The sequence below is a fragment of the Pleurodeles waltl genome, chromosome 2_1 (genome assembly GCF_031143425.1).
Source record: "Pleurodeles waltl isolate 20211129_DDA chromosome 2_1, aPleWal1.hap1.20221129, whole genome shotgun sequence".
Classification (NCBI taxonomy): Eukaryota; Metazoa; Chordata; class Amphibia; order Caudata; family Salamandridae; genus Pleurodeles; species Pleurodeles waltl.
Window position 1 is genome coordinate 667,939,464 of NC_090438.1, and position 23,967 is coordinate 667,963,430.

General features: G+C 43.9%; 1 protein-coding gene across 1 annotated transcript in view; it reads right to left on the reverse strand.

Annotated features, from left to right (window-relative positions):
* Positions 1–23,967, reverse strand: part of LZTFL1 (leucine zipper transcription factor like 1) — a 282,737-nt gene that overhangs the window by 73,728 nt on the left and 185,042 nt on the right. Inside the window, exon 8 of the mRNA XM_069216332.1 lies at positions 21,214–21,390. Within this exon, the coding sequence (XP_069072433.1) occupies positions 21,214–21,390 (177 nt within the window). The remainder of the gene's footprint in view (positions 1–21,213; positions 21,391–23,967) is intronic.

The following is a 23,967-nucleotide window of genomic DNA, read 5'->3' on the forward strand; positions in this document are numbered from 1 at the left end:
GCTTGTAAGTCTGAAACAAGCCCAGGGGGAAGACCTATCAGCCTCAGCAGCTCATAATAGCTTTGCATATAGTATGAAGCATCGTCATCTGAGTATTCTTGGCATTTAACCCTTAACTGGGAAGGGTTGCTGGCGACTCCAAAAATACCCTCCTCATCAGTCATCGTCATCTAAGAGATGTGAGAGTAAAAGGGCTGGAAACCTTGCTAGGGGACGTGACTGAGAACGTCAGATGATACTCCTTCACCCTCCTGTGTGCATCCTGGTCCGCTGACGAAAACAGAGGCAAGGAACATGGTCTCTGCACTTTTGCTGCAGTCTTCATCGTCGACGAGAGATGTGCTACCGAAGGTGGTGGTGTCGACAGGGGCATCGTGGTTGAGACGTCGACAGTTGGAGTGTCGTCGACAGTGAGATTGTCGTTGACGATGCCGTTGTCAGTGGAAGCAGCGTCGACAAAGCCGTCGTCAAAGGAAGCAGCGTCAACAAGGCCGTCGCCGGCGGGGTCGCTGCTGTAAGCGTCAACGGTATCAACGCCGACGGTGAATAAATAGGACGTGCCGTCGACAAGGATGAGCATACCGTTGAAGAAGAGCTGGTTTTTGCCATAGACACAGACAGTGTGGCGAAGGTGGAAGTAGTCGTCAGGACCTGCGCCGTCGACGGAGCAATCGTAGACAATGATCCTGTCGACGGCGCATAAGGTGGTTTCTTGAAGGTATGTTTTACCTTGAATGGTGGTGTTGACGGCTCAGAGACAGGCTTCTTTTTTTACTTTAAGTCTGAAGCTTTAGTCTTCATCCTTGAAGGGCTACAAATTTTGAGGATACCTTGGTAGATTTTTTAAATGCTTTCCTAGGTCTTTCCTCTAAAGAAACTTAAGATTGATGTTTTACAGCTGTTTTCACCATAGAAACGGAAGAAGAGACACTGTCCTCATCAGAAACTGGATTGTCTCTGAATTTCAATTTTTGTAGCCAGATGAGAAGACAACCCTCTCTGTCCTTAACTGTCTTAGTAGAAAAGGTTCTACATACCTTACAGTCTCTAGTTTTATGGTTAGGATAGAGACAATATATGCAGTCTTTATGCTGGTCATCCACATGCAGCCTTTTCTTCATGCAGGTAGCACAGACTCTAAAATTCCCTTTTTTTAGGTGTCTCTGACATGGTAGCCAGGTTGACCCACCTTGAAAAACTGAGCCTAGCTCAAAGGAGACTCCTTAGCACAACGTGCAGTGGTGAAAAATCTGAGGGAAATCAGCTCCTCACAGGAGGGTTGTAGAGGGTGGTGTAAGTTGATTGGTTGTCTTTTAAGTTTGGTCCTTTTTTATAAAACGACTATGAGATGTACTAAATTAAGAGGCCTAGTGCCTCTACAGCTTTATATGCAATTGAGCATGGCTTTTTGTATTACACCGGGGACTCCCATCTCGACGACGGGGAATGATTCAAGCATGTGAATCTCTGAAAGTTCCAATACTGGAGTAATATACATTTAGCTATGCCAGCTTTTGATATTGATGCATTTCCCATTTTATCTCCCATGTGCAATTTTGGTTGCACGGTTTAGCAAAAGAGACAATAAGTTGTAGATTTTAAAAAACAGTTTTGTTCTGTCGATGTAGTGTACTGAGGCTCACACCTAGGGTATGAAGGGCCCTTTCTATTACTGATTCAGAATGAGAGACTGGCAGTTCAAAAGTTTGGTTGGGGTGAAAAGAAGCCACCCTAGGAAGGAATTTAGGGTCAGTCCTAAGGACAGCCCTAGCCATGTGAACCTGAATGACCGTAGGGGTCTGTAGCTCAATTACATGTCTTAATGCAGTAATTGGTATGAGGAACATTACTTTTCAAGAGAGGAACTGCAAGGGACAGGAATGCAGTGGCTTGAATGAACCCTTGAGTCTTTAAAGTACTATTTTAAGGTTCCATTGAGCGACAGGTGGAAATCTGGGATGTATTATCTGTTAAAGGCCTTACCTGAATGCTTTAAAGGCTGGGATTCTAAAGAAAGAACAATGTATACTATTCTGCATGTGTACAGAATAGAGGGAAGTACTCTGCTAGGAGGTCTATCTAATGATGAATCATGAAATGCCAATTCTTCTGAGTCATCGCTGCAAACTGTGGTGAGTGAGTGCTGCCATGCTTCTGTAGGTAAAACATGGCGATTGTGTTGTCTGTTTGTGTCAATACCACCTTACCCCGAATGTTCTGCAAGAAGGGTTTCAGGACCAGGTGAATGGCAAGGAGCTTGGGTTAGCTGATGTGTAACTGATGTCATGCAGTGAAGATGTGCACCTACCCCCGACCCCTCAACCATAGAAGAGAGGCATCAGTGGTGATGGTTACTCACAGAATGTGGTCCATAAAGGTCCTGCCCTACAACAGAATGTTGCTGTTCCACTTCTGGACAGGGTGATTAGTATTGGCTCGTATAACCACTAGATTCTGTAGCTGACCCTAGGCTTGTCACCAGTGTGCTGAGAGGCATTCCTGCAATAGGTGAATGTGTAATCTGATGTGCAGAACTGTCGCAATGCTAGAGGCCATCACCCCTAAGAAGTGAATCACTATTCGAGGTTGACTGAAAAAAGAAGCAGAAGCTGCTAGCACTCTTTGAGGGATGGGATAAGCTTTGCAAGTGATGGCACTAGGGATTGATCCTAGAAGAACGAGTTACTTACCTTCGGTAACGACTTTTCTGGTGGATACATTAGCTACCTGTGGATTCCTCACCTAATGAATACTCCCATGGCGCCAGCATTCTACGGAAATCTTCTTCCTAGCTTCTGCACGTCGACGAGGACGTCACATTTGCCCACGCGACGCCGTCTGACGTCATATAGGCAATAAGAAGTCCTCGCCGACGTGCCGACGTCAGTACCAACATTTTGTACGTGCCTGAGAACAATAATCTAATGTGATGAAAGACAATAGCAACATCTCATAACATTGTAAACCACACATCATTGCAAGAAGATGGCTATAAATTTAATATATACATTTTTTCTTTAAAATAAATAAATATGTACAGTAAATATATATATATATATAAATATATACACATATAAACATATACATATGCCCATATATACATAATCTATTGTAGCCCTCAGGACCAAAAGGAGCACACTCAAGAATTACTTGGTGAGACCAGAGAGGCAACGGGAAGGCGGGTGGGACCGTGAGGAATCCACAGGTAGCTAATGTATCCACCAGAAAAGTCGTTACCGAAGGTAAGTAACTCGTTCTTCTGATGGATACAACTACCTGTGGATTCCTCACCTAATGAATAGAGTCCCAAAGCAGTACCGCTCTCGGTGGTGGGTGCCTATATGGTCAAACCAAGAAATCCTGCAGCACTGACCGTGCAAAATGGCCGTCCCTTCTGACCTCCGAGTCCAAGCAGTAATGCCTTGCAAAAGTGTGAAGGGACGACCAAGTTGCGGCCTTGCAGATGTCAACCACAGGAACACCTCTAGCCAAGGCCGAAGTGGCCGACTTAGCCCTGGTGAAATGAGCTCTAATACCATCAGGAGGATCCTTCTTTGCTAAAGAGTAACACATTTTAATGCAAAGAACAACCCACTTGGAGAGTGTTCTCTTGTGGACTGCCTTTCCTCTCCTCTTGCCCACGTATCCGATGAAAAGCTGATCCTCCAGCCTGAAATCCTTCGTTCTGTCTATGTAGAAGCTTAACGCCCTTTTTGGGTCCAAGCGATGTAGTCTCTCTTCTTCCTTTGAAGGATGAGGCGGAGGATAGAACGTGGACAGAGTAATTGCCTGGGCCAAATGAAAGGGTGAAACAACCTTCGGAAGGAAAGCAGCCTTGGTCCTCAACACCACCTTATCCCCGTAAAAAGTTGTATAAGGGGGTTTCACTGACAAAGCCTGCAACTCACTCACTCTCCTTGCAGATGTTATAGCAACCAGGAAGACTGTCTTAAGAACTAACAATCTTAAGGGGCAAGAATGCATAGGTTCAAAAGGAGACCCCATAAGGAAAGTTAAGACCAAGGACAAATCCCATTGAGGCATAACGAAAGGATTTGGAGGATATTTATTCATAAGGCCCTTCAAGAATCTAAGTACTATAGGAGATTTAAATAATGAAGGTTGGTCTGGAAGACAAATGAAGGCTGACTAGGCAGACAAGTAACCTTTAATAGTAGCCACTGCACAACCCCTCTGTGCTAAAGACAAAGCAAATGATAAAACATCTGACAAATGAGCACGTAAGGGATCAATCTGTCTCTCTCCACACCATACCACAAATTTAGACCACCTATTAGCGTAGATAGATTTAGTGCAGTGTCGCCTGGCCGCTAAGATAACATCCACTACATCAGGCGGGAGAGAGAAGGAACTCAGGTTGCCCCGCTCAATCTCCAGGCATGTAGGTGCAGACTCTGGAGGTTGGGGTGTAAAACCTGCCCCTGCGAGAGGAGGTCTGCCCTGAGAGGGAGACGGAGCAGAGGGCACAGTGAGAGTTGGAGAAGGTCAGAGTACCACACCCTCCTTGGCCAATCCGGAGCTATTAAGATTATTTGGGCCCGGTCTTGGCGAATTTTCCTGAACACTCGAGGAATCAAGAGTTTGGAGGAAACGCGTAAAGCAACTGGTTGCACCAGGTTCTCTGAAACACATCCCCCAAAGCTCCCTGCACCGGATACTGGAGGCTGCAGAATAACGGACAGTGCGAGTTCTCCCGGGTGGCAAACAGATCTATCCGAGGAAATCCCCACAACTGGAAGATTAGACGGACTTGATCTGGATGGAGACGCCACTCGTGGTCGGCCGAGAAATGGCGACTGAGACTGTCCGCACGTACATTCAAGACTCCGGCCAGATGATTTGCTACCAAGCAAATCTGATGGTCCATTGCCCAGGACCATAGTCGAAGAGCTTCTCTGCAGAGAAGGTACGACCCCACTCCTCCCTGTTTGTTTATATACCACATCGCGGTAGTATTGTCCGTCAGGACCTGAACCGACTGACCGCGAAGGGATGGGAGAAAGGCCTTGAGAGCCAGACGTACAGCCCGTAACTCTAACAGATTGATATGAAACATCTGTTCCTCTGGAGACCAAAGCCCTTTGATCTCCAGGTCCCCCAGATGAGCTCCCCACCCTAGAGTGGAAGCATCCGTTATGACCGTGGTCACTGGTGGAGGCTGCATGAACGGCCTTCCCCGGGAAAGATTGTCGTCCGCAATCCACCACTTCAAATCCGTGGCAGCATCACTGGAGATCCTGACAGAACTTTCGAGATCCCCTCTGTGTTGAGACCACTGACTTCGGAGGCACCACTGAAGAGCCCTCATGTGCCAGCGAGCATGCATGACCAACAGTATGCAGGAGGCAAACAGACCGAGCAGACGAAGGACCTTGAGGACTGGAATGACCGCTCCACTTCGAAACATTGGAACCAACTCCTGAATATCTTGAATCTGCTGTGGCGGAGGAAAGGCTCGATCCAATGTTGTATCCAGTACTGCCCCTATGAACAGGAGGAGTTGAGAGGGCTCTAGGTGAGATTTGGGCACGTTCACCGAAAAGCCCAGGTAGAACAACAACTGAGTCGTCGACTGCAGATGATGCAGCGCAAGCTCCGGAGTCTTGGCTTTTATTAACCAGTCATCCAAGTAAGGGAATACTGCTATCCCCTTCCTTCTGAGCTCTGCCGCAACCACCGACATCACCTTCGTGAAGACTCGAGGTGCTGAAGTAAGACCAAACGGGAGGACCGCAAACTGATAGTGCTGCGACCCCACCACAAACCGGAGATACTTCCTGTGCGACTTGAGAATCGGGATATGAAAATAAGCATCCTGCAAGTCGACCGACACCATCCAGTCTCCCTTGTTCAACGCCAAAAGCACCTGAGCTAGGGTCAGCATCTTGAACTTTTCCTGTTTGAGGAACCAATTCAAAATCCTCAGGTCCAGGATTGGTCTCAACCGACCATCATTTTTGGGAATCAGGAAGTACCTGGAATAACAACCTTGACCCTTCTCCTGCTCTGGAACCAGCTCCACCGCGCCCTTTGAAAGGAGGACTTGAACCTCCTGTTCTAACAACAGGAGGTGTTCTTCTGAACAATAAGATGGGCGGGGTGGGATAGGGGGAGGAAACTCCTGAAAGGGAAGGGTGTAGCCTTTTCCCACAATGCTGGAACCCAGGTGTCTGATGTGATGACCCCCCACTTGTGAAGAAAATGCGGTAACCGTCCCCCTACAGGAGAGGAGTGAGTGGGAATTGGTGGAAGCCTAAGGCTGCTTCCCCTGCTGCACTCCAGAGGACGAGGAAGAGGCAGAGTGCTGCTGAGAGGCTCCTCTGGTACGGACCCTACCCCTCCCTCTAAATGATCTAAATGTGAGAGAGGAGGTAGGTTGTTGGAATCTCCCCCGAAAGGAAGAGGAGGATGAGCCACGACCAAATCCTCGAAACCTCCTAAAAAACCTGGAGGAGGCAGAAGAAGCGGCTTGCAGTCCTAACGACTTGGCCGTGGCCCTACTCTCTTTAAATCTCTCCAAGGCCGAATCTGCTTTGGCACCAAAAAGTTTGTCCCCATCAAACGGGAGGTTCAACAGGGTCGACTGCACATCCGAAAAGAACCCTGAGTTGCGAAGCCAAGCCTGTCTCCTCGCAACCACCGCCGTGCCCATCGCTCTAGCCACCAAGTCAGTTGTATCCAACCCAGATTGGATAACCTGGGTTGCAGCAGCCTGAGCATCAGACACGAGATTCAAGAGTCCTTGAGGAAGCTCTGTATGCGATGATGTTATCTCGTCCATAAGAGCATAGATGTACCGCCCAAAGATACACGTAGCGTTGGTGGACTTTAACGCCATGCTACAGGACGAAAACACTTTCTTCGACTGTGAGTCCAACTTTTTGGAGTCTCTGTCCCCCGGCACTGTTGGAAAAGATCCAGGCGCAGATCTAGCAGAACAGGAAGCCTGGACCACCAAGCTCTCCGGCGTAGGGTGTCTGGAAAGAAAGCCAGGGTCAGATGGTGCAGCCCGATACCTCCTGGCCACAGACCTATTAACAGCCGAGGAAGATACTGGCTTCTTCCAGACCTCCAATACTGGTTCAAGCAGAGCCTTGTTAAATGGCAAAAGAGGCTCTGCCGATGTAGAGGCCGGATGTAAGACCTCAGTTAGTAAATTCTGTTTCGCCTCAGCCACCGGCAAAGGCAGTTCGAGGAAGTTAGCCACCTTCCTTATTACAGCATGAAAAGTGGCTGCCTCCTCAGTATACTCCCCTGGAGATGACAAGTCCCACTCAGGGGAAGTATCAAGGCCACTAGCTGTATCCAGTCCATGAAGACCGTCGCTAGAATCTTCAATTTCCCCTTCCTCCAGGACTCGTTGATATTCCTGTTCCTCCAAGAGGCGGAGAGCACGTCTCCTCGAATGTAACCTCTCCTCAATACGCGGCGTCGACATGGCGTCTGCAGAAGTCGAGGAACGACACCGATCACCGGATCCGTCCGACGCCATGTCAGGCGCCACGGGAAGCTTCGACGCCGAGCCAGGCGCCGGACGAAGAGAGGTGCATCTCGGAGTCTCAGATGGTCCTGCTGGGGTCACTGGCCGAAACCCCTGGAGCCACCGGAGCCGACACCGGAGCCGACACCGGAGCTGAGCCCACATTCCCCAAGGGGAGAAAGGGCATGAAGGGTGCTGGCCGTATCGGCGCCGGAGCACCCGAGCTGAAAGCCAACGGGCCCGAAGGACCAGTCGGAGCACTGCCTGGAGCCATCTGCTGGAATATGGTAAACATCGCATTTAAAAATGCGGTATTATCGGCTCCAGGATCCGGGAAAGCCGGATACTGGGGTGCCTGGATCGAAGGCGACCCCGATGCCGGCCTCGACGTCTGCGATGTCGGAGAGAACACCTGAGGCTGTGGCATCTCAGTCACTGAAGACGTCTGCCCAGGTGAAGTCGGCGAAGCCGGAGAGGGCAACGGCATCGATGGATGAGGAGTGACTGTGGGACTGACCTCCCAAGTCTTCCGACGCCGAGCCAATGGCAACCTCGATCGAGACCTCTCATTGCTCGAATGGCGCCGTGAGTCCCGACGGCACCGGGAGTCTCAATGACGTCGATGCGACTTCGGCGAGGAGGATTTTTTATGATGTTTCTTCTCCTTTCTTTTCGACTTCGGCATAAAGAGTTTGGCTTCTCTCTCCTTCAGGGCTTTCGGATTCATGTGTTGACATGACTCACACGTGGCCACGTCGTGGTTTGAACTTAAGCACCACAAGCAGTCCGAATGTGGGTCAGTAACTGACATCTTGCCCCCACACTCCCGACAGGGCTTGAAACCAGACTTCCTCTGAGACATAGTAACCTCAGAGAAAAAGACACGCAGCAGAAAAAACACACTGTAACCGAAAGGCAATAGTAGCTCCCTCGAAGATAACAGTTTCGAATGGCACGGAAAAAAGGGAACTGACGTCGGCACATCGGCGAGGACTTCTTATTGTCTATATGACGTCAGACGGCGTCGCGTGGGCAAATATGACGTCCTCGTCGACATGCAGAAGCTAGGAAGAAGATTTCCGTTGAATGCTGGCGCCATGGGAGTATTCATTAGGTGAGGAATCCACAGGTAGTTGTATCCATCAGAAAAGGCTGAATTTGTAGGGGCTAGAAGTGGGATTTGGTGGTGTTTAATGTAAACCCCAAGCTGTGGATCAGGGAAATGGCAGCCTTGGTGTGTTGTAGACACTGCTGCCTACACCCACTATTAATCAGTTAATTGTCTAGCTATGGGAAGGCTTGTGTGCCTTCCCTTCTGTGATGGGTGACTGTGCGTGCTAGGTATTTTGTAAAAACTCTTGGGGCTATGGTAACCCCAAAGGGTAGCACCTTCAATTGGTAGTGCAGCCCACTTACCATGAGTGGAATGGATGTGTATGTGGAAGGAGGCACCCTTCAGAGCGGTCATGAAATAACAACCTTGCTGCAGCAGGTGGATAACATTCTGTAGAGTTGTCATATGGAAATGTTCTGATAGGATGAAATTTCTGAGAGCCATGAAGTTCATGACTCGTCTGAGGGAGCTTCCTATATTGTTAAATTAGAAAACACAGGGAATAAATGCCTCTGCATTGGTGTAGTAAGGGCACTGACTTTATGGGCCCCTTGTTGGAGATGGCGGACATGGTCCATGCTGAAGGAGGGTGCACTGTGTAGAATGTTTGGTGGGATTGAGAGGATCTATAAACTACACCAATGTTGGACTAACGTTATGACCTAACAATCTGAGGGCACTTCTTCCCATCAGGGCTGGGAGGGGGAGACTGAGGCAAGTTAGTGTTTTGAGGTGGAGGCTTCCTTAGAGGGAGTACCCCTACCTTTGCCCCTGTTGGATTTGTTGCCGCCCTATCTTCCAAATGCATAACCCCTGCTTCCTTGTTGGTGGCAAGCTGCTTCGGGAAAGTGGTCTTTGATGCACCTCTATATTGCTGCCTATGAAAGAGCCTGTAGTAGATGGTATTTGAAGAGCCCTCGTACTCTTAGCTGTCGTAGTATCTTTTTTATTTTTTCCAACCCTTGTTCTGCCTGGGTGGCTGAAGAGATGATTGCACCAAAAGGTAGATTAAGGAGGTGCTTTTGAACCTCTATTATAAAAGCAGAGATATGGAGCTATGAATCTTCTCATAGGATGATGGTGGTGTTCATCTCCCTAGACACTGGATACAATGGTAGCACTGGAGATGATTTTGCCCTCTGATGCAGTTTAACCTCACCTCTTCCTAAGTTATTCTGGGGTGAGGGGTGGGGGGAGTTTGTAGAAAAGTTTCCATCTACTCCCACTGTACCCTACCGTACCATGAAAGAAGACTCACAGAGTTAGCAATCCTCTGGTGTTTTGGCAGCCCCACTGCAACCCTTTTGCCTGTAACATAAATGCTTTTACTCTCCTTAGTCTGTTGTGGGGGAGCAATTTACAGGTGGTGTGCACTAGAAAAGTACGAAGGAACGTGTCCTTTAATGTACATAGGGTCTGAGGGAGAAGGTTTATACTTTTTCTCCACTCTGGGAGTAACCACCTAGGGCCTGGGGCCTCTATGAAGATGTTGTGGCAGACTTAATCATCCCTTTAAGTACTGGAAGGGACTGCATAGTGCATTTTAACTTCATAAGTATTTCTACTAGGACGTCATCATCCTCAGGGATGGTATGCATGACAACCTTGTGATGCCCAGCTGTGGTGTGTAGCCATAGCTAAGGCTTATAGTGTCAGGTTTAAGCCTTACTCACTGTCTCGAGGGCTGGTGGTGGTGATATAATTTTCCTGTTCCTCTGGCTGAGAGACACAAGAGTTGATTACCTCTCGGCTGGAATGCAGGAAGGCCTTGGATTTCAACGTCCTCCTCCTCCTTCCTCCTTAGTGCTAAGAGGATCCAGTTCACTGAAGATGTTGGGGGTGACACCTGCTGACTGCTGCTGCATGTTGATATGCATCCACCACCCGTCTCTAATCAGCTAGAGTATATCCTTGCACTGTAAGGCTAGCAACAAGGTGCAGTCAGTGTTTTTGTGTTCCAGACAGACTTAGAATACACATCCTGTGAAGGTCGATCCAGGGGTATTTGGTGTGGCATTTTTGAAGGGTCTGTGTTCCATCATCCTTTATGCCCCTTCATTCTCTGGAATCGATTAAAGGCAGGGAAGTGAAGCCCCGAAGGGGTGTAGTCACCCGAGGGGCCAGAACCCGGGCTTCTACTACAGTCTACGAAGCATCCAAGAAAACAGGGAAACTGGGTAAGGTGCAGAGGAAGTCTTTCGGGGCAGGAATTTTACTGTGCAGACCTAAAGCAACAAACATGGAACACTGAGTCCAGTAGACTCGTCGGTACCCATCTGAACCCAATGGCAGAGAAAAACAATTAAACAATGGAGTCTGTGCCCATAAGCACAGTAAACTAAGGGAGGAATCAGGATACCTTCTTGACTCAAAGACTTTGAACAAAAATAACAAGCAACGTGTGAGCTTAACACTAGATGGCAGGAGTGTGCAGAGCATATGTATCTACAGCCACACATTCTACGAAATAGGAGGTTTCTTTAGATGGAATGCTTTAAGATGATGGAGAAGATTTTAAATTTGATCTGTGTTTCAATGGAATGTCAGTGAAATAGCCTCCATTTTGGAGACGAATTGTCAAATTTGCCAGTGTAGGTGATTAGCTTTGCTGCTGAGTGTAAAATGCCTTTCAGAGGGGCTATCTATAAGTGAGGTACTCCTGCCAGAATGACGCTGCTAAAGTCCGGACACAGGATAATTAAGGTACGGGCTGCAGATTTCAACTGAGTGAAGTTTACAATTTTCAACTTTTTTTTTTTAATGAGTTAGGATACATGTTGATGGATTGAGCAATCTTACTGATGAGGGGAATGAGGGTCACGGTACAGTCTAGAGCAGAGGTCTCCAAACTGGGAGGTGAGGGGGATGGGGGGGACTCCCCTAATGGGGGAGGCCTCAAGTGATCACAGGAGGGGCTCCAGGCTCTGGCCAAAAGAGGCCTTATGCTAATAACAGGGATTCGTTTCAAACTTGAAAAAACATGCAGCAGTAAACTACTCTGTAACGGGCCATAACTAACACGTTTTGTCATTTATATCCAAGCTGGGAGTATGTGTCAAAAGTAAAAGGACTCCAAATACTCTTCAAGACCCCTACCCCACTTTTAATAATCACACTGTGAATACTTTTACACGTTAGTAAGGCCTGTCTGACCAGAATGTTATGTTTGGCACCATGTGTTTGATTGCATTTTAAGAACAGTAACCTAACTTAACTGTAATGTTTACGTAAGTGTAGACATATTGAACCATTGCCAATTTATTAGAATAATTGTGAAAAATTCAGAGGAGGGGCCCCAAAGATGAGATTTTATTCACTCGGGGGGCACGGCAATAAAAGGTTTGAAGACCACTGGTCTAGAGCGAAGCACTACAATTTAGCGGACTAGGAAACTTAAGCTGAGAAACAATCAACTATGAGCAAGTTTAAGAGAGTTGATTCAAACCTGACTTGGTGTTTCAGAGTGAGAAACATAAGTGGACTTCACATGAAGCCACCTGTTTTCGCAATTAAGTCTAACAAATGCAGGCTGCATTAAAAGAGGGCATAGGGAGACTGCAGCTCCAGAATCCGCTGGTTTCTCCTGACCTGAAATGACACATAATGCAGCTGTCCCAGAGTCTTAGGGCATCTCAACACTAGCCTTGAGAGGCAAGGCAGCTGCCTGGATGCTTGTGGGCCACCGTGGCTGCTGCCTCTTCCTATGTGAGATGATGTAGTAAGCTGATCGTCTGACGTGCAACCTCTCTACTGCCGCACATGCTGGTCCAGATGGGAATTTACTATTTCTTTAGAATATGTGATAAGAAGCAACTAATGACTTTTTTTATTATTGGTATTGTCTGGTATCATAACACAGCTGATTATTCCTCTGAGGAATTTTCTTTGAAGTCATAAACACCTGAATGATAGGTCTGTTTTCGCGAAACCCAGAACATAAATACATAGCTGAATCCCATGAAGACCACATGGAACTATTGTCTCTGAATCAGAAAAAATCGGCATACATCTGTTGAATGGAAGCTCAAGAAGGTGTCATTTTTTTGGGGATGTTCTACAATTATAAACCTACCAATTGTATTTATAATACAATATTGCAGCATCTTTTAAAAGGAAACACTATGATACATAAGTGTTTTACTCATTCAACACTTGTTGGCTTTCATTTGACAGAGACAGAAAAGAAAAGGAGGCTATACTTTTAAGAGCATCGCTATCCAGAATGCATTGTACTGGCAGTTGCCTCTCTCACTCAGTTCTTTTTTTTAAGGAGGCATAGGAAATATGTATTTTGTTATCTTTATGAGAACCAGGATTACAGCTAAGTAATATTTTGTTTTGCATTGTAGGATCTTCATTGATAGTCAAATGCTTGAATAGTGTAGCACGCTTTAGAGATAACTTTTAAAGTGGCTGTTGAAAATATGTAAATATACTCATTTCCTAAAAAGATTTTGTAGAGTATCCTGTCCCTCCCTAGCTTCATCTTGAGTATCAGTGTCTAAACAATAATGCTTCATGAACGTGTGAATTGACTTCAGCATTGCTGCTTTACAGATCTCTGCGATAGGAACATTTCTAATCCGTGCAGTAGTGGCAACGTTCCCTCCTGTGGAATAAGCTTTAGGTCTGCTGTTGAAGGTTTGCAAGTTGGTGAATACAATCCACTATCCATCTAGCAGTGGATTGCTTTGAAGTAGCTAGACCTTATATTACATGACCATAATTTATAAAAAGTTTAGGTCTTCCTAATGTACTTTGTTCTAAGTACAAACGTAAAACTCTTTTTAATGTCAAGAGAATGTAGAGACATTTCCACAGATGTAGAAGGATTGGGAAACAACATACGTAATGTGCAAGTCTGATTTATGTGGAAAGTCCGACAATTCTTTAGGTAAGAAAGAGGAATTAAATCATAAAGCAACTCTATTAGCATGAAAAACTGTGAAAAACTGTGAAAAGTTCAATCAAGGGCAGAGCCTGAAGTTTGCAAACTCTCATAGCTGATGTTACCGCAATTAAAATGACAGTTTTATATGAAAGGTGCTGTAATGTGGCTCTATAACTAGGTTCAAAAGCAGAACTCATTAGTCTAGTGAGGACCAAATATAATTCCCTTGATGGTGATAGGTGGAAAAACGTTAAGTCCTTCTGGGAAGTCTTTAATCACTGCAATGTTTGAAAATGAATCTTGATGGGGAGTTTTTCTGTAAGTTGTAACCTATGCTAATTGCACTTTTACAGAAAAGAACTGGAGTTGCTAAATGTAGCAAATATGGGAGTAGTACTACCTCTTGAAACATAAGAGGGTCGATACATCTAGACCAGCACAACATACCAAATGTTTTCCATTTTAATGCACAGCATGTTCTTGTTGATTGATGGTCTTTTTGCTTTCTTTAAAATGTCCATACATTCCTGGGAAAGATTTAAGTATCAATGTTTAGTCTTATTTCAGAAGCCATGCAGCCAAATAGAAGGATTGAAGTTTCGGGTGATGAATCTGACCCTATAGTCTGGCCTGCAAGGTATTTTCTTCTGTTTCACAATTGAGAGGTGGAGAAGGTCTGGATGCAACTTTTATCTCTAAGTCTGGGGCTAAGAAAATCATATGGTTCTGGATTTGCAGATGTGATACTTACTGTTGGGATCAGTGGATTGGTGAAAAAAACGTAAACAAATGGAGTCAACCAATCGAACAAAAGAGCATTGCACAGCGAGTTGCACTCTGGTGCCCTTGATGCCAAGTCTTTACAATTTCTGTTATCTGCTGTTGTGAATAAGTCTAATGTTGAGAGTCCCCATTCTTGGAATACAGCTGAAAGAACAACATTGTTTAAGACACATTTGTGATTTTCTCGTTCCTGCCGAGAAAATCTTCCTGGCTAAACTTCCCTGGAACGTCTACTGCAGTCAGATTGAGTCCAGTGGATAATGCCAAGTCCAACTTTGTGCTTTAAGAGACAGAGATATTGATCATGTCCCTACTTATTAGTTTAACTAATGCATGGTCCTGGTGTCATCTGTGTCAACACATTAGAGGAGTCTAGGGAGGGAAGGAAACATTTCAGGGCTAGATGTACTGCCTTCAGTCTTGTAGATTGATGTGATATGTTTGCTCTTTGGGAGACCGAAAGTCTTGTGATTTGAGTTGACCAAGGTGGGCTCCCCAGTCTGTGGATGATGCATCTGTTACTATCCCATCTGGGGAGGAGGATGCGTACTCCTTTCAAGAGATTTAAACTATTGTTCCACTATGTTAGAGACTTTATTAATTACGAATGATCTTCCCATTTGCCTATTGTTTGTTAGCATTATTTTAGAGGTCGCATAAATAGCCTTGCATTTAGGACTAAATAGGTGCATTATGCAATGGAGCCTAGGAGAGACTCAATTTAATGTACTGTGGGATTGTTGGTTTGTTTGAGATCGAGGCATTTCTGACGGACAGATAAGACTCTCTACACAGAACAATACATTATTTCAGTTTTTGTGTTTATGAATGCTCCCAAACACGTGAGCTTGCACTAGTTTCTCGAGTGACTTCTGCATATTGAGAGTGAGATTTAGGCGTTTCAGAAGCTTTAGAGTGAATCAGAAGTCTTTTTGCTTCTACATGCATACTGGCTGTTATGAGCCAGTCCTCTAAATATGGGAGACAGAAATCTCGTTTCTTCTTAGATAAGCTGAAATTACTATCTTACATTTAGAAAACGTGCTTGGAGTGGATTTTAGTGCAAATGGTAGAACAGTGTATTGTTAGTGGTGATTTTCTACCAGAAATCTCAGATTTCTTCAGTGCTGAGTTGTAATTGGAAAGTTAACATATGCATCTAGAAGAGCTATTGGACAGAGCCAAACACTCTGTTTCTGATGTGAGGGAAAAACTTAATGATGTGACAGCATCCTGAACTTTTCCCTTTAAAATACATTTATTCAGAAGATGCAGGTCTAAAATTAGGCCATATTTTATGGGTTGGCTCTTTTTCTTTACCATGAAATTTCTCGAGAATACTCCCATATTTTCTTGATGAGAGGGAACATTCTATATAACTTTTTTGTCTAATAGAAGTTGGGTTTCCTCCCGTAGGATGATAACCTAAGATTTCAATGTTGGTTTTGGAACACAATGTGGTAATGCTCTGAAACTTGTGTTATCCCTTTTGTATGAATTTTAGTACCCATTTATCAGATGTACTTAATCTCCACTCTTCCAGGTGTTACTTTACTGCTGCCCCTACAGGAGTAGGTATTTGGAAAGAAACGGTTCAAACTTCAATACTTGCTTCCTGGGGAATGTCTTCATCTTGAATTAAAAATCTTTGGAAGTGTTGTTTTTCTCTCCTTACATCTTTTTTTTTAAACTGCTTTTATTTTGTTTCTGTTGATGAGGCCATTTTGAGAGTGGAACCCTCTGCTGGAAAAAAACACCACTCCTTTGGCTTATTTTGTTTATAAAACCTCCTTTGTTCCTCTAGCCCAAATGATTTTAGTGCTTTAACGTCATTTTTCATTCCAAGCATTTCTTCTTTGTTAAGTTGGGCGAATAGGGAAGTACCCAAAAAGGGGAGATTTGCTATTTTTAATTGAGCTTCTGGCTTCCAGGATCATAATCTAAAAAAAGAGAGGATATTTGAAGAGCTATACCGTTCATGACAATAACCAGTAGCAGAAAGTTCTAAAGAGGCCACGGCAGCACTAATTATTTAATTTGCCGATAGTGAGCACACCTTCACCATTTCCAAAGAATACTGTTGGCAATGTTTCAGCAAATCATCCACACAGGATTTCAAGCCATTCTAGATTTCGTTGTAGTATGTTTTAAGTACTGCAGAGGAACTTCCATTTTCTATCTGTATTAAAACAGTTCCCCACACATCTTTCTACCCACAGCATCAATACGTTTGCTTTCTGTTTCAGGTTTATTAGTTGATTCTGGTGCAGAAGCATGTCTTTTCCCGACGGCTGCCAGTATGACCGAATCCAATTATGGAAATGTTTTAAGGTCCTGGTCAGGTCGCCTGTACATTTTCAGTAATCGTGGTGTTACTGTCTTTACTGCAGTAGGTGTTAAAAACTTTTCTTCTGTTATCTAAAAAAAGACCTGGTACTGAAGGTCACAATTGTCTAGGTGCTGCCAAAGGTTGTAAAGTTTCCAAGATGATGGACAGTGATGGTTCAGAAATGTAAAGAGGAATATTTAACTTTGCTGCCCCACTAGCTAATACGTCTTGAAAAGTGGTGATGTGATATCAATAGGTGAAACTCAAGTCAGTGAATGAGCCGGTGAAGTAGGCAAGTATGATGTGACATTAGCATCAGTATCTGTATATGGACAGTTAGATTGTGACATTGTTCTCCTTTGTGGAAAACGGGGAAGGGAGTCTCATCCTCTGCAACTGTTAAACTTCGCACTTGTATAGCACACTACTCACCCGTTAGGGTCTCAAGGTGCTGTACGCATACCGCTGTGGAACCCCTCCTGGCTTTTCCCTGTGAGGCGCCCACTCCTGGGCAACCCCCAGGGTGAAGCAAGGCATCCAAGGCTGTCAGGGCCGTTGTGGAGAATAAGCAAGCTATTGCCCAGAGTTACAAAGTGGTACCCATTAATTAGATTAGGCACCGAGGCGAGAATTATCTGGTCCAAGGGAATTGAGCCCAAGACCCGCCGAGGCGGGAATTGAACCCTGATCCCAGGCCAGATGTCTGCATCAGGGTCTGCCACTCTAACCATTGTGCCACACTTCTCCACAATTGTTGAGACCTGACTGGAGATGGAAGGTTCCAATTTTTTAATTGGAGACATGGAAGTAGCTCTTGATGCTTTCCTTGGAGGTAAAAAAATAGGTAATGTTAGATAAACCTTAGTGTTAAATGGATCTTCAAGTGGTATAAGAGGAGTGATGGATCGAGATGGTAACAGATACAGTCCTGGAGATGATGCTTGTTGAGATGTCTTTGGAGAATTAGATGCTGTTTCCTTTCTATGTCTTTTTTTGGGATTACGTTGTTCATCAGACAATCTAAGATTGAAAGGCAGAAGAAAGCAGAAGAATCTACAGTTTGGACCGTAGATTATGAGATCGACCAAGCTTTGGAGACTTAAAATATTGATGTAGACAGTCTCTGTTTTTTCGACATTAGTGGCAACATTGGTGAACAAAGCCTTTTCGATTTCAACTGTACCAATGACAAAGTGTGTGTCCTCGACATCAGGATCGTTCTTGCCGCCAACCAGTGGTGTCTCAACAGGGGTAAATGGTGTAGCTGATGCTTCTGACTCTTACACGTTCCTCACCTGACAGTAAACAGGTCAGTGCTGATGGTTTGCTTGATGTTGTCTTGTTTCTCTTGATCTTCATTTGTGGTGTTTTTGGGAAAGGAAGATGGTTCATAAAGTTAGCTTTTTAGTCTCGGTCTTCTTTCTCTACCCTTTAGCCCTCATGTCTTCAATCATGTGTATGTCTTCTCTTTCTTTTAACGTGCTTTTTGATTTTTTTTCTGCAGATGTCGCCCTCATTAAGTGGGAGGAAGATAAACATACCAATCTGACTTTTTGGGCATCTGTAATTGTTTGCTTTCTCCCTCAAAGACCATCTGGAGAATAGTGATGCATTCTGACTAAAATCCATTCAGAAAATAATGGAAAATAGGCTTACTCGACAAACAATGGAAAAATACGTCACATGAAAAATAAAGAATAATCTTTTCTTGAAGAAAACAATGGTCATTTTAAGGTAAAAACCTCAGCAGTGTTCCTGGCATCCTTTTCTAATGGTTCAGAAAAAAGAAGTGAGTGAGAGGGACAACTGCCAGTACAAGAAAATCTGGGTAGAGCAGTGTTAGAAACTGGGCCCCTAGGTGGTAGAGGTATGCACCAGGTCCAAGAAGGGACCACAATATTTGCCAGGGTATGTCAATTAAGCCCCTTAAGTTAGCCTGCGTGCAGCCTCTGGCAGCTTGGCACAGAGTTGTCAGGCTGAACTTAAGAGGCAATGTTTGAAGTAAAACTCACAAAAATAATGCACACCAGGTTAGAAAAATAGATCATAAATTGACAAACAAAACAAGACCAAAACGACAAAAATCCAATAAGTCAAGATATGAATTTTGAAAATATATCTGCAACTGTAGTTCTTAGAAACTTAAAGTGCCACCCAGAGCTATCCGGTCAACTAGACCAGGGTAAACTGAAAGCTCAGCCCGACCGTGTTGGAGTACGGGCCTGATACAGGGACCAGCCTCGTCCCACTAAAACAGTACACTGGATGAAGGTTTGCGTCGATGTTGATAATCCGATGCAAGGAGCAGAGGGGGCGATGCAAATGTAATGAGTTTGTTCCGAACCGCGCAGTCCAGGGTTGCGTTGTTGGGGCCGCGGAAAATTAGTTACTTACCTGTAACTGCAGTTCTCCAGTATTGGTATCTTTCATAGATTCACATGCTTGAATCATCCCCGTCGTCGAGGTGGGAGCCTCACGGTAAATTTAAATATATAAAAAGCAGTAAGTCAGTAAAAATAAAACCAGTAGGCCCAAGTAGGCCTCATAAGGTATTTTACAGTCTATCCACTTTGTTTTGTGAAAAGACCCAAACTTGAGTATCAACCAATCAGGATTCAGCCCCTCCCAAACACTCCCAACAGAGGCTGAATTCCCTCAGATTTTCTACCGCACGTCGTGTGAAGGGAGTCTCCCTGAGCTCTGCTCAGTTTTTTTCCTATTTTCTGACTGAAGATTGTTTTTTCTCTCAGGAAACTAGTTACAACTTTACTATGTCTGAAAAGGCAAAGAAGGGTCTGGAGCTAGCATTCAGGTGCAAGTCCCATCCGCCTGGTGATGGGCAAACATGATGTAATGTGCACACCTCAGCTCCCTTTGTGTATGACTGTCTAGAGGGAATGTACAATGCCCAGCTGTCACCCAGCCCAAATGTGTATTGGAGGTAGGCAGCAGGCGCACAGGGATTAAGAGCAGAAAAAAGCCAACTTTCTAAAAATGGCATTTTTAACTTTGTAATCATAAATCCAACTTAACCATTAGAGAGGATTTATTATTACAAGTCCATAGGTACGAAACATCACAGTCATACTCCTTTTCAAGCTATTTAAGCTTGATTATTGTATTAAGCAATCCTCAATGCTACCCAAAGAGAAGGGTGGGCCTCACACTGGTGAAAAATGAATCTGAGTTTTTCACTACCAAAACACGTAATACTAAACCATATATGTCCTGCCCTTTACTTACATTGCACCTTAAGTGGGTGGCACAATCAGTAGCATTTCCTTTACAGACCCTGGGCACATAATGTGCACATTACTAGGGACTTATAGGTAAATTAAATATGCCATTTGTGGATACACCATGTTTGAGCGTAGTGAGCATGTCCACTTTAGCACTGGTTAGCAGTGGTACAGTGCCCAGAGTCCTGGAGTCAACAAAACAGGTCAGAAAAAGTGAGTCAGGGTAGGCAGGAAAATTAGTTACTTACCTGTAACTGTGGTTCTCCAGTATTGGAATCTTTCATAGATTCACATGCTTGAATCATTCCCCGTCGTCGAGATGGGAGCCCCCGGTACAAATTACACAAGTAGTGTTAAAATATATTAATAAAAGGGCCCTAGGACTCTTCAATTTAACAGTCTATCAGAGTCATTTTAGGAAAAGGACCAAACTTGAGCATCCACCAATCAGGCAACACCACCCTCTAGAATCCTCCTGAGAGAAGCTCCAGCACCTCAGATTATCTACTGCACGTCGTGCTAGGGAGTCTCCTCAGAGCTCTGATCTTTATTCACACCTTTTGGACTAGCTTCAACATATATTTTTCTGAGAAAAACTTCTCTGACCTGCTAGTGTAACCTCACATATTTTCTGAATTTGGATGCATGATATTTTTGTCATTCTGCATAACGTGAAATTTTGCTTGATTTTTGTTCGCTTGAGACTGGATCGAGCAGAAATGCAGACCAAAAACAATTTAGTGTATGGGTTGCTCTATATCCAGAAGTATTCCAATCAAGACAATCTGCATGACTGCACACCTGAGTATGGCTGTGTGGCCGAGTTGTCAAGGGCCAACTCTTGTGTAAGTATTGTCTTGAAATCAGCATCTTTCTCTGTCTTTGTGCTATGAGCCACAAGCCTTGAGTGAGAAGTCCATCCAGTTTGTGACTTGTTGACAGAGACCCTGTGTGCCACTAGCACAAGTTCTGTGGGTCAACCATTAGGCATGAAGGTGTTAAGGACACTACTTATGCCAAACAGGTGCTTCTTTGAGATCAAGTCCAGTCCAGAGCTATAGAAAATAATAGTACCGAAAATAAAACTCTAAATATTCAAAATGGAGAGAAACAGCACATTCAACCTTTTAAGTAAATGTAGATGGCAAACTACTGGTGTCCCGAAATAAAACTCTGAAAGCAGTAACACAGCTGGTTTAGTACTTTGATCAGAATCATAAAGAGTGGTAACCACATTGATGCAAAGCCTTTACAAAATAGATATACAAGTGCTTCAGTAATCTCCTTCCAGCTATAGCCGATACTTGGATATCAGATGCTGAGGGAATATTTTTTAGTAGGCAAAAGCAAACTGACCTTCTCAGCCATGACAAGCTGTTCCTGAACTTGTAAAAGATTATGCTTTGTTGACACCAAGCTCTCTTCCAAGTACTTCTGGTTTGCCGTATTGTCATTCATAGACTTTTCAAAATCAGATTTCAGAGTTGCCACTGTCTTTTCCAAATTATTTATTTCCTGTGTGGTGTGTGAAACCTTTGAGAGAAATAAACAGAAGCATGACCAGTTATGAACACATTTCATCACTGCTTCAACATAATTTCAACTTAAATGGATTTAGACATTTCAATCTTCTCAAGGCAAATGGGAAATAAGAGCATGAGACATCATGCAGCTTTATCTTCAAACAGCTAAACCAGTGGTTCTCAAACGTTTGACTTCTGTGGACCCCCACCTTATTACTGGAATCCATGGACCCTCCACTAAGGCATTTTTAGAAGGCGGGGACCCCGGCCTAAACAATGTTGATGATCTCAACTGCAAAATAATATGCACAAAATGCATAAACAATCATTCAAACACATACACAAATGATAACATGTTATTTAATCTGCAAACAAATATAAATACAAAAGATAGAAATTACATCACCCATACTACATTCTGTTTCATGCGCCTGCACTGTTCCCAAAAACCAGTCTGAGGATACTAATTTAATTTTTAGCCTCCAATTTCACATTCCTTGACATTTACAGTAGGTTTTAAAAATGTCAGTTGCACACCTAGCTGCTTTTTTTATATACACTTTATTAATCTGTTAATATTATTTCATTTTCTAAGCAGCTGCGGACCCCCTGAGAAGGCTTTGCAGACCACAGGTTGGGAACCACTCAGCTAGACTCTTCAGGCAGTACAACAAAAGATGGTATCACAACTGTTACACATGTGAACTATATTACACTAGTAAGCAATTTGGCAAATTGATGCATGAGGGTAAATTAAGATTTGAGTCTAGAAACAACTGTCCTTAGGAAACAGTTAAAATATTGCTAAACAAATACATTCAAAATGGCATATTTGCATTTGTCCACAACAGAAGGTATCATCACAGCCACAGAATCAGTTAAATACATGTCATTAATGCACTCCTAGCCCCATTTAGAAAATGCCAGTGGTCATGAGTTGGGGATTAAACCTCTCATTCCTTATTAATTCTAAGCAATGAGAAAAGATTCTTAAAACCAGCTTTAGTTATTTTGTTTTCAGAAGCAAAATGAAGATGTTAATAGGCATTTATTGAAACGATGTGTCAAGGAGCAGAGGACAGAGACTCTCATCGGTTAATTTTACTGACTGAAAGTGGGTTCCGAGCGTACCACACAAGTTTGTAAGGGTTTCCCTCTACAAAGCATCAGCTACCCCAAAGTGATAAATGTATACCACAAATAGGCAATGTGCATGAAAAAAAGTTAGCTGTACAATGTTTTCCTCCAGTAATGATCTGTTTCATAAATTTGGATGCTTGAAAGTTACTCGTAGCCCAGGTGTGAGTCCAACAGTAATTTTAACAAGCAAAAAGAAAAGCATTGCACACTATAGCTTAAACAAGTGGCATTGTCAGCCAAGGTAACACTTCAGAGGTTGGACAGAAGGTGAGCTCCTATCAAAGAAAGGAGGGTGGGTCCATTGTGAATCTTTTTAATATATCAATACTGGAGAACTACAGTGTACATCTAAGTAACTTGATCAAACGTTTTGCATTTTTTTGTTTGCTGCAGATAGAACTTTAAGCAACATTTTACATCCAATGTACGCAATGTTTTTTCCGCTGCATTTGAGGAATTTTGAAAGTAAGTCTTAAGAGCAACTGGTTCATTAAGTGGAAAGTCTGTTGCAACCTTGGGAATAAAATGAGGCTTTGTTCTCAGTATGACTCGCTTTAAACTGCCAATATGGTTTGTTTACAGTGAAGGCTTGTATTTCATTAACCCTTCTAATGACATCAAGGCTAATTATAAAGTTTTCTTCCAGGGAGATATTTGAGATCTGATTTATGAATAAGCTCCAGAGTCATCATCATCATCAGTTAGGAGAAAACCGTATTCAGATGCTGAGAGACGGGTCATTCCCTTATCGAAGAGTTGCCTGAAAGAGTCTCCAGTGGCTCTCCTAAAGTACAAGATTGCCATCAAGTGAACCTTAACTGAACTGTGATATAGGCCTGAACATGCAAGATTTAATAAATATGGAAATATTGGTTCAGGTTCACATGAAAAAGGATATATGCAGCTTCAGAGCACAATATGAAGAATCTAGTCCATGTTCCCTTATAAGTAAAGTTTGTAGTTGCCGCCCTAGCCTTAGCCAAAATGCTTCTGAAATCCTCATCATCAGAAATATCAAGTTGACTGAACCTCTTGTATTCAGGAGCCAGAACACTACATTAAGAGGCCGGCGATAGATGGATAATCTGGCCTTTGTTCATGGTCAGTAGGTTTGGTACTGGTCTGAACAGAATGTGTCTTTGCTCTGACAGGAGAAGTAGCTGTGAATAAATAGTGTCTTTACCAAGCTGGAGCTACCAAAATGATGTGGCATGGTTCCGCCTTCATCTTCTTTATTATTTTCGGAATCAGAGGAAGTGAAGGGAATGCAAATGCATATGTATACAACTCCAAGTCATCTGGAAAGCATTTCCCCATAACCCTTTTTGAGGGTATCGGCTAAACAAAAATTGGTGTTTGTGATTGTGGCCTGTTGCAAACAAATCCAATCGCCGGTGAGCCTCAAATGGAAGAGCTGAATCTAAACTGGCTTGGTTATAATTCCTGT